The sequence below is a fragment of the Bos javanicus genome, chromosome 7 (assembly GCF_032452875.1).
Source record: "Bos javanicus breed banteng chromosome 7, ARS-OSU_banteng_1.0, whole genome shotgun sequence".
Lineage (NCBI taxonomy): Eukaryota > Metazoa > Chordata > Mammalia > Artiodactyla > Bovidae > Bos > Bos javanicus.
The window spans coordinates 17,316,536-17,328,136 of record NC_083874.1 but is presented as its reverse complement, the minus strand read 5'-3'; the positions used below and the strand labels follow the sequence as shown (position 1 = coordinate 17,328,136).

The window sequence follows — 11,601 nt, the reverse complement described above, 5'->3', positions numbered from 1 at the left end:
CCATTCTATCTGCTTGGAGGCCAGGTCTTGGGTTGTGTGTGTGTGTGTGTGTGTGCGCGCGTGCGTGCATGCACTCATCTGCTTGGTTGTGTCTGACTCTCTGTGACCCCATGGACTATAGCCCTCCAGGCTCCTCGCTCCATGGGATTCCCCAGGCAAGAATACTGGAGTGGAGTTGCCATTTCCTCCTCCTGGGGATCTTCCTGATCCAGGGATTGAACCAGAGTCTCCTGCGTCTCATGCTTTGGCAGGTGGATTCTTAATTACTCAGCCAGCTGGGAAGCCCAAGTCTGGGGTTGACACAGCCTTAATCAATGACTTACAGTAGCTGGTGAATAAATACCCCAACTCCTTTGCCCCTCAGTTGCGATAACTCTGAAGAGTGTGCTCTAAGCTGCCTTCCAGAAGTCCCCAGCCACCTTAAGTTTTAGTTTCTACTAGATAACTTGCTTGAGAACATCTACTGTATGTTCTTTCCCTTCCCTCTCTCACTTCCCCCATCCTCAGCTGGAGTTTTCCGGGGTCACCTCTCTGATGAACTATAAAATTATGAAAAACCCCCAAAGAACTTTTTGGCCAACCCAATGCTTTCACTAGAATCCTTGTCTCAGTGTCTAAATCTGGGGGATCCTAAATTAAAAGATGCTTACTCCTTGGAAGGAAAGTTATGACCAACCTAGATAGCTTATTCAAAAGCAGAGACATTACTTTGCCAACAAAGGTCCGTCTAGTCAAGGCTATGGTTTTTCCAGTGGTCATGTATGGATGTGAGAGTTGGACTGTGAAGAAAGCTGAGCACCGAAGAATTGATGCTTTTGAACTGTGCTGTTGGAGAAGACTCTTGAGAGTCCCTTGGATGGCAAGGCGATCCAACCAGTCCGTCCTAAAGGAGATCAGTCCTGGGTGTTCTTTGGAAGGAATGATGCTAAAGCTGAAACTCCAGTACTTTGGCCACCTCATGTGAAGAGTTGACTCATTGGAAAAGACTCTGATGCTGGGAGGGATTGGGGGCAGGAGGAGAAGGGGACGATAGGGGATGAGATAGCTGGATGGCATCACCGACTCGATGGACGTGAGTCTGAGTGAACTCCGGGAGTTGGTGATGGACAGGGAGGCCTGGCGTGCTGCGATTCATGGGGTCGCAGAGTCAGACATGACTGAGCAACTGAACTAAGACATTCCTAGATCACCATATTTATGAGATGGCGTGTGTGTGTGTGTGTGTGTGTGTGTGTGTGCTGGGTTGGGGATGGTACTAGGAATGGGATATGAGTATCACTGTCCAGTGACCAGATATTGTAGGGGAATGAAAGCAAGTAAAATGGTGAAAACTCTAGACCTTGGAGTCAGACGATCCTGGATTCAAATCTTGGGTCCAGGTAATCTTGGACAAGTCACGTCTCCTCTCCAAGCCTTGGTTTCCGTTTTTCAAAAGTAATTTTACTTATTTATTTTGGGCTGTGCTGCATCTTTGTTGCTGAACAGGCTTTTCCCTAGTTGTGGAAGGCAGGGGCTAATCTCTAGTTGTGGTGCACAGGCTTCTCACTGTTCTGGCTTCTCTTGCTGTGGAGCAAGGGCTGTAAGGCACTTGGTCTACAGTAGTTGCAGCTTCTGGACTCTAGGCCACAGGCTCAGTAGTTACGGTGGATGGACTTAGCTGCTTCTTGGCACATGGGATCTTCCCTGACTAGAGATGGAACCTGTCTCCTGCATTGGCAGGTTGGTTCTTAATCACTGAGCCACCAGGGAAGCCCTTGGTTTCCACTCTAATTGTACTTTTTATTTTTGGTGAAATAGGCAGGGGTAAGAATCCCTACTATATTACATTGAATGATGATGAAATAAAATTTTATTGGAAACATGTTTAACACAGTGTCTGATGCTTGATGGCTATGATGTTTGTATGGGGCAGGTTGAGAGGGGACCCTTGAGTTTGGGGCTTGCTTCCTTGAGGTTAGGTAGTGGTAGCTTATTTATTATTGGGTACAATAAAATAAATGGGCTTTCTTCAGTGGCTAAAGAACCTGCCTGCCAGTGCAGGAGACACGAGAGATGCAGGTTCAATCCCTGGGTCAGGAAGATCCCCTGGAAGAGGGCACGGCAACCCACTCCAGTAATCTTGCCTGGAGAATCCCACAGTGAGAGGAGCCTGTAGGGCTACAGTCCATGGGGTCACAAAGAGTTGGACATGACTAAAGCAGCTTAGCATGCATGCAATAAAATAAGGTGATGAGAGATGGGAGCTAGATCTTGGTAGGGGTAAGGAAAAAGTGAGTGGGAAGAAAAGAGAGAGAGGGGGAGATAGACCCACACAATGACACACTAACCAGATGATCTTATCTTCATTGTGGAGAAAGGAAAGACTTCGAGCCTTGTCAGAGTGTCCTTTCTGAGTAGAGGCAACTCAGCAGAAAAGGGCGTGATGCTCTGGCTGCCTTGAGCAATTCTCGCTCTGCCCTCCCCTTCTTTCCACGCCCTCAGTTGTTGAAAAGCCTGGGAACAGGGGGAAAGTACTCCTCTTTGAATGGCAGGACCTGCACGATGTGGAGCTTCAGTTTTCTCCTCTTTTGGGGTGAGTGTGATGGGGAATAGGAGGCCTGGGGGAAACAGACTCTGAGGAAGACGGGGGACCTCGACTGTCCAGCCAGGACATCATGATTCTAGGCTGGATGCTGTACAACTTCACTGGGGAAGCTTTGACCAAAAAGTCAGTCCAGGGGATTCATCCATCAGGGAAGGGTTTTGTTACAGTCCTTCATTTGGCATGTATTTCCTGTGCACCTACTATGTGCCAAGTGCTGTTTTAGGCACCAGGGATAGAGCTGTGAATGAACAGACAAGGTTCCTGCCCTTGAGAAGCTGACATACCGGCAGGAGGAGGCAGGAAGAAAGGAAATATTACCTCTGACGGTAATAGCAACCTTCTAAGTTCCTCAAACAGACTGCATTCAACCTTCACTAAATTCCTCTGATATCAGGTCATGTAAAATCCCATTTTACAAAGGAGAAAAATGAGGCAACAGAGATGAAATAACTTGCCCAAGCCCACTTAGCTAGTAAGGGGTTACAGCCAGGATTTAAAACTGGGCAGCCTGGTAACTCAGATGGTAAAGAATCTGCCTGCAATGTGAGAGATGCAAGTTCAATCCCTGGGCTGGGATGATCCCCTGGAGAAGGGAATGGCTACCCCCTCCAGTATTCTTGCCTGGAGAATTCCTTGGACAGATGAGCCTGGTTGGCTACAGTCTATGGGGTCGAAAAGAGTTAGACACAACCCAGCAACTAACACTAACAACCTTGTTGTGGAGCCTGCAATTTTTTTCTAAACTCTGCTGCTCCAAATAACAAATAAAAGCATTTCAGGGAATGACAATTGCTAGGGAAGAAATTGCCATAGAGTGTGACTAGGGATTATGTGAAGGGGGACGTCAGGGAAGCTATTTCTGAAGAACAGTGAGATGGAGTCAACCTTGTTCTTTTTCTTCAGATGTCAGCTTTTTCTGGGTTTGATTTTTTTTTTTACAGAAATATTTATTTATTTATTTGTTTGCGCCATGTCTCAGTTGTGGCATGTAGAATCTTTTTTGATTTCGGCACATGGGATCTGTTGCTGCTGCTGCTAAGTCGCTTCAGTTGTGTTCGACCCCATAGACGGCAGCCCACCAAGCTCCCTCATCCCTGGGAATCTCCAGGCAAGAACACTGGAGTGGGTTCCCATTTCCTTCTCCAATGCATGAAAGTGAAAATTGAAAGCGAAGTAGCTCGGTTGTGTCCGACTCTTAGCGACCCCATGGACTGCAGCCTTCCAGGCTCCTCTGTCCATGGGATTTTCCAGGCAAGAATACTGGAGTGGGGTGCCATCACCTTCTACTTCCCAGGGATCTACTTCCCTGATTGAATCTGAGTTCCCTATATTGGAAGCTTGGAGTCCTAATCACTGGATGACCAGGGAAGTCCTCTTATAACAAATTTTTAAACACAAGCATTTTGACACTAGAGCTGATATGCTTAAACATGATGCTTTGTTGCCTCTAAAATAATTAAAGGGCAAGAGAATTTCAGTTAAAGATAAGGCTTCCTGATAGCTCAGTTGGTAAAGAATCCACCTGCAATGCAGAAGACCTGGGTTCAATTCCTGGGTAGGAAAGATCCCCTGGAGAAGGGATAGGCTACCCACTCCAGTATTCTTGGGCTTCCCTTGTGGCTCAACTGGTAAAGAATCTGCCTGCAGTGCAGGAGACCTGGCTTCAATCCCTGGGTTGGGAAGATCCCCTGGGGAAGGGAAAGGCTACCCACTCCAGTATTCTGGCCTGGAGAATTCCATGGACTGTATAGTCCATGGCGTCGCAAAGAGTTGGACACGACTGAGTGACTTTCAAAAAAAAAAAAAATAAGAAAGGTGGGAGTTAGGTTCCTTGGGACTTGCTGACTGGCAGGCTGCATTAGAAGGAGCAGGTCGCCTGTGGACCTCAAGTGCTAAAATGCAGACTTGTTCTTTGAAGTGTCAGCAGTAGTGCTGGCCACTAGCACTCCAATTCTGCCCTTAATATGCAAAGAGTGGTGATGATGGTAGTGATGATGATGGTGGTGGTGGTGACAGTGGTGATGCTGAAGATAACGATGATGGCAAAGATACGGTGGTGGTAGTGGTGATGATGAAGATGATGTGATTATGATGGTGGTAGTGGTGGTGACAGAGAAGAGCTTAATGCTGGAGTAGCTGAACTGCCTTTTAGACATTAAAAAAAAAAAAAGAATTGTGGACTTCCCTGGTGCTCCAGTGGTTAAGACTCTGTGCTTCCACTGCAGAGGGCCCCGGTGTGATCCCTCATTGGTGAACTGTGATTCTCCTGTGCCGAGCGGCATGGCCAAAATAAAATTAAGAATCATCTTACCCTCCCATCCAATTTAATACTATGGATATACTATGAGTTTCCCTGGTGGCTCAAATCGTGAAGAGTCTGCCTGCAATACAGGAGACCTGGGTTTGATCCCTGGGTAGGGAAGATCCCTTGGAGAAGGGAATGGCTACTCACTCCAGTATTCTTCCCTGGAGAATCCCATGGACAGAGGAGCCTAGTGGGTTATAGTCCATGGGGTCACAAAGAGTCAGACATGACTAAGCAACTAACACTTAACACATGGCAGCTCTATGGATATACTATATACTTATTTATATATTATATGCATATATGTATGTGTTCTATACATAAAACAGCAAGATTTTTTTTCATCTCTTTACAAGAGCCAAGGTTTGCCTTTTTAGTTCAGTTCAGTTCAGTCGCTCAGTCGTGTCCGACTCTTTGCGACCCCATGAATCGCAGCACGCCAGGCTTCCCTGTCCATCACCAACTCCCGGAGTTCACTCAGACTCACGTCCATCGAGTTGGTGATGCCATCCAGCCATCTCATCCTCTGTTGTCCCCTTCTCCTCCTGCCCCCAATCCCTCGCAGTATCAGAGTCTTTTCCAATAAGTCAACTCTTCGCATGAGGTGGCCAAAGTACTGGAGTTTCAGCTTTAGCATCATTCCTTCCAAAGAAATCCCAGGGCCGATCTCCTTCAGAGTGGACTGGTTGGATTTCCTTGCAATCCAAGGGACTCTCAAGAGTCTTCTCCAACACCACAGTTCAAAAGCATCAATTCTTCGGCGCTCAGCTTTCTTCACAGTCCAACTCTCACATCCATACATGACCACTGGAAAAACCATAGCCTTGACTAGAGGTTATTCCCTTTGAGAATGATTGTTTAAATGTATGTTTTAGAAAAAAAAAAAAAAAAACTTGAACAGATAGAGAAACCCAAGCTCTAAGTTAGTAATTTTATTTAAGTAATTACAACCACTGAAACATGATTATAGTTTTAAAGCATTGAAATTTCTTTGCGTAAAAGTTGTAGAGCCTCCTTCTCCGGCATGAAATAAACTGAAAGTGTAAGGATAAACCTCCCTGAGGCAGATACAGGTTGGAACCTGAGAACTTAGAAGGTGGACTTCCATTGTGTTGGTCTACGTTTTCTATTTTGCCTTATAACTCTGATTTTATTGGTTCATAAACTTGAGTTTTACAGCCTGTTACAGAAAGGTGGTGAGCTCAGCTGCTCACTGCTCAAAAGCCAGTAAAAAGGCCAGGCTGGCAGAAAGTTTGTTTTATTTCAATGTTGGTAACTGAGGAGGGAGGGCGGACATCTGCCCAAAGGCCAACTCCCCTACACTGGCAGTCAGTGGGACAAGAGTTTTCATGGACAGAAGGAGGAGGCTACACGCAGAAACAGCGCGGTCGTCTTTGACAGTCATCTTCAGATTGGTCATCTTGGTTGTTTTGAAGTGAAGTCGCTCAGTCGTGTCCAACTCTTTGCGACCCTAAAGAGTTTGAGTTGTTTTAGGGACAGTCAGTCTTCAGTTCCAGGATCAGTTTATTTCCATTTCTTTGAGGCCAGTTCTCAGAATTGTGGCAGCTTATGCCGTGGGTACTGTCTGGCCCTCATGTGGTTAACTTCTCCACCTGGTGGGGCTTTCAGAATAAGACAGCTCACAGGCTGTGGCTCAGAAAATTGTCTGTAGCCCTTGAGAAGGAACTGAAAGTCTTTGACTATGCTTGATGACTGCATTAATCATTATTTGCTCTCCTTTGTTTCTGCCTGTTCTCATTTCTTGGATTGAACTTATCCTTTAACTCAAATTTTCCACAGATAAAAGGCAGGCAGAGGACATGGAGGTTGGGGGAAGGCACAAGGACTGTAGGGTTTTGCTCCATTTCAAAGCCCAGAAAAAAAAATGCATGTTTTTGAAAATAAGCTGGAACTCTTTGTAGTTGAAAAGGAAATGAAGGTAATACAAACAAAGTGAAAAAAAAAGATGAAGTGCCGGAAAGCAGGAATGGTTGCTGTGAAGACTGTATAATCACTCATGCTTGTCACTCAGCCGGGGCTTTCATTTAGGCTCATCAGACCTGTTTCTAGGGACTTCCCTGGTGGTCCAGTGCCTAAGACTTTGAGCTACCAATGCAGGGGACCTAGGTTGGATCCCTGATCAGCGAACTAGATCCTGCATGGCCCAACTAAAGAGTTTGCAAGCCACAGTGAAGATCAAAGATCCAGTGTACTGCAGCTAAGACCTGGCACAGCCAAATAAACTAATAAATATTTTAAAAAGCCCTGCTTCTATGAGACCAGTCCAGGAGTAATTTTTCAGGTTGAGTCCAAAGAACTTCTTGATGCATCATGGTGTTTTTCTTTCTTCACAGGGTGTTGTGGTATATACACCTGGGGAATGCTCACATTACCCACACTGGGATCAATGACAAGGCGTAAGTTGGACAAAGAGACTCCATATGCCCAATGTGGTGAGGAGGACACACTTCTGTCCCAGGAGGCTGCACCACTGCTGGACACTTGCCACGAGCTAGTCAGTGGCCAAGAAAGGGATAACATCCCGTGTCCAGGTTCCCACCTGAGCTCTTTTCCTCGTACCTTAAAATTGCTGTGTGACCTCAGGCAAGTCACACAACCTCTCTGATCTTCAGTTTCCTCAGCTGCAGAATACAGGTAACAAGGGTTCCTATCCCATAGGAATGTTGTGAAGCTTAAACCCAAAGAGGTAACTTTGTCAATCATCTGGCTTCGTAAATGGTGGTGGCATGGGAATGCATATGGAGTTTTATCAAACTACAACTCAATGTGAAAAGAAATGCATTTTTGGATGCTTTGTTAAGTATTCTCATCTTCCACACAAGCTCCTGCTGGATTCAGGAAGAGAAACACTGTCAGTTCTTAATGTTGTCAGTGTCTGTTTTCTGGTTCAGCATTGTTTGGGAAACTCAGTCTATATTGTAGGAAGAGTTAATCTTTCAAATTTTCTCACCCTACTCTTGTTCCTACCAAGATGATGTGTGGGTGTTGTCACAGGGGAAGCCTGTGGGATCTTGCAGCTGTGAAGTATGGACTCTGAATGAGGTGTTCTGTCCATTGGTAAAGCATGGTAACAACACTGGAGTAAACGAATGTATATTTACCCCTGGGAACTGGCTGGAAAACTTGTTGCATTTGTTAGAGTACCCCAAGCTACTGCAGCAAATATACCCCCGTCAGTGGCTTAAGAAAAAGAAATTTAATTCTTGTTTGTTCAAGAGTCCAATGAGGATATCTCTTGCTAGTGGGTGGTTTTCTTACATGAGCTGATTCAGGAACCCAGATGCTTTCTGTTTGTGACTCAGCCACACTAGTGCCTTGGAGTCTCTGCAGATAGTGGAGAAAGCACGTTATTAAAACCCAGGCTTAGCAGTGACACTTGTCACTTCCACTCAGGGTCACATGACCATATCTGGATGCAAGGTGAGCTGGGAAATGTAGTCCATGGCTGGGTAGCTGCCTTCTACTCTCAATGTTACACCACAGAAAGGAAAGTGTGGAGTTTTTGTTTGATCTTGGGCTACTGAGCTATCTCTGGCACAGTTACAGCCCATTTTAATGCAATACTAGGCAGCTGTTGGAAAGCATGAGTTCAGTCATGTGAACTGACTTGGCAAGTTGCCCAAAACATTATTTTCTTACTTTTTTTAAATTATAGAAATAAACATTCAAAGGTAGGAAAAATAGTATAAAAAACTCCCATGTACATATTGCCCAACTTCAACATTTGGCAAATTTTGCTGCTCTTGGTTTGCAAGACTTACTGTAGCATGGAGAAAAAAGTTATAAGCAGAACAGAGTGGTTGAAAAGAACTTTCAGTGAATATGTTCTAGATCTACAGTAGTCACTAGTCAGTGGAGCTCCCGAGAACTTGGAGTGTGGCTAGTGTAACTGAAGAATTAATGCTTCATTTTACTTAATTTTAATAGATTTCAGAATAAACAGTCATCTACTGTATTGGACTGTATATTGCATGATACCATTCACATTAAGAAAATTGTGTGAATTTATACATTTATTCATATTTAACATATTTACATGACTGAGTTTGTGAACAGGACCTAATCTGGAAGTATTCACTCTTTTTGACAGTGGTGATCTCTTGGTATAAGAATGGAGCACAGGGAAATCTTCACTTTTAATTTTATATACTTCTGCATTGTTTGAGTTTTTTACAATAAGTAATTATTATCTTCTTAGAAAAAGATGAAAGCAAATGAAACAACAGATACACAGCACTATATATAAAATAAATAAGCAACAAGGTCCTATTGTATAGCACAGGGAACTATGTTCAGTATCTTGAAATAATATATAATGAAAAAGAATATATATACATACATATATGTATATATATGAATCATTTTACTATATCCCAGAAGCTAATACAACATTGTAAATCAACTACAATAAAAAAGGAAATAAAGTTCAGTTCAGTTGCTCAGTCGTGTCCGACTCTTTGTGACCCACATGGACTGCAGCACCCCAGCCCTCCCTGTCCATCACCACCTCCAGGAGCTTGCTCAAACTCATGTCCGATGAGGTGGTGATGCCATCCAACCATCCTCTGTCATCCCTTTCAGGACCAGCACCTGCTTTTGGTTAGTTTCCAAAGAAGCAGAGTCAGAGATGAGGATTCTTGTGAGTAACTTACTAAGGGAGGGCTCCCAGGAGACACTTGTAGGGGAGGAAGGGGAACAGGGATTGAGCAGGGGGAAGAACAAGTCATTCAGAAGATATTTCAGGAAAGTTTCTGTCACAGCCTGATCCTGCCAGGAGCTCTGGAATATGAATCACACCAGAGGCTGTTATACTCCCAAGTCTGTCAAGCAGTGCTTCCAGGCCAGCGAGACAGTGTGAGATGGGATGCCAGTTAGGTAAAGTGAAAGGGGGAATGGCTGTTAGCCCCCCTACCCATTTAAAAAAAATTTTTTTTTTTTTTACTGCACTGCACAGCATGCTTAGTCCCCCCACCAGGGGTTAAACCTGTGGCTCCTGCGATGGAAGCAATGTTTCAGCCACTGGACCAGGGAATTCCCCCACCCCCTTTTTAAGGGCTTCCCAGGTAGTGCTAGTGGTAAAGAAACTGCCTGCAGATCCAGAAAGGTAAGGAGACGTAAGAGACACAGGTTGGATCCCTGGGTGGGGCAGATGCCCTGGAGGAGGGCATGTCAACCCACTCCGGTATTCTTACCTGCAGAATATCACGGACAGATGAGCCTGGAGGGCTACAGTCCATAGGGTCACACAGAGTTGGATGTGACTGAAGTGACTTAGTACACATGTACCCCTTTTTAAAAACTGGTTTTTAAAATTGAAGTATAGTTAATTTACAATGTTGTGTTAGTTTCAGGTGTCCAGAAAAGTGAGATATATATATATATATATCTTCTCATATTCTTTTCCATCATAGGTTGCTACAAGCCATTGAATATAGTTCCCTGTGCTGTATAATAGGTCTTTGTTGTTTATTTTATATACAATGGTGTGCATTAGCTAATCCCAAAGTTCTTGTTCATCTCTCCCTGATCCCCTTTCCACTTTGGCAACCATAAATTTGTTTTCTATGTCTGTGAGTCTATTTCTGTTTTGTAAATAAGTTTGTCTGTATTATATTTTTAAAGATTCCACATATAAGCCATGTCATATGATACTTGTCTTTCTCTGATTTACTTCACTTAGTATGATAATCTCTGTTGTGGTAGATGGCATTGTTTCATTCTTCTTTATGGCTGAGTGATAGTCCATGGTATATATGTACCACATCTTTATCCATTCATCTGTGGATGGACAGGGGTTACTTCCATGTCTTGGCTATTATAAATAGTGCTGCCATGAACATTGGTATCCACCCTTTGTTACCTGGCAAGGTGTGAAGAATTCATGAGGAGTTCCTTCCACCTACCTGATGAACGTAAATCCTCAGGAAGAGGCTGGGTTTTCCTCTTTACATCTCCACTCCCACTTTCACAACTCACCACCGTGATCACTGGTGCCCAGGGAAACAAGGAGCCTGGTTTGAGACAATGGGGCATGGCCAGCTCTCAAAAAATCTACTGACTCTTCTTTTCTTGCAGATGAACAGCCACGGTGGTCATCGTCGAGTCTTGGTAAGAGACTCCCCCAGCTTGAAGGCAATTAGACCTTGGGCAAGTGCCTCCATCTCTTGGTTTTGTCACCTGATTACTATGTATAGTGTAATGCGTGTGTGCTAAGTCGCTTTAGTCATGTCCGACTCTTTGTGCCCACCAGGCTTTTCTGTCCATGGGATTCTCAGGCAAGAATACTGGAGTGGGTTGCCATGCCCTCCTCCATGAGATCTTCCCCACCCAGGGATTCAACCTGCATCTCTTATCTCTCCTGAATTGGCAGATGGGTTCTTTACCACTAGCACCACCAAAGTGAGGATTCAACTCCATGTGGAGTTGTCACAAGATGGGCTGTGGAATCGCCCTTCCTGGGTCTGAATTTTGGATTTAGGGCTCATGATCATGGCAACTGTCATGGCAGTCCGAGCGTATGTTGGAAAAGAATTTCCAGACACAGAGCATTTCAGAAGGGAGTATGTTTATTAACAGCAAGGAGCAGAGATAGTAAAAGTGAAAGTGAAAGCCGCTCAATCGTGTCTGACTCTTTGCGACCCCATGGACTGTCGCCCACCAGGCTTCTCTGTCCATGGGATTCTCCAGGCAA

The 11,601-nt window shown here is 44.6% G+C and overlaps 1 protein-coding gene across 10 annotated transcripts in view; it reads left to right on the top strand.

Moving 5' to 3' along the window:
* The first annotated feature begins 2,469 nt into the window (after positions 1-2,469).
* The window catches only part of ADGRE1 (adhesion G protein-coupled receptor E1), a 72,386-nt gene continuing 63,254 nt past the window's right edge, over positions 2,470-11,601 (top strand). For 8 of the 10 annotated variants that reach the window (XM_061422410.1, XM_061422414.1, XM_061422412.1 and 5 more), the window contains exons 1-3: positions 2,470-2,572; positions 7,244-7,306; positions 10,986-11,018. In XM_061422410.1, the coding sequence (XP_061278394.1) occupies positions 2,542-2,572; positions 7,244-7,306; positions 10,986-11,018 (127 nt within the window). In that variant the 5' untranslated portion in view covers positions 2,470-2,541. The remainder of the gene's footprint in view (positions 2,573-7,243; positions 7,307-10,985; positions 11,019-11,601) is intronic. The other 2 variants (XM_061422407.1, XM_061422409.1) reach the window with 2 other exon arrangements.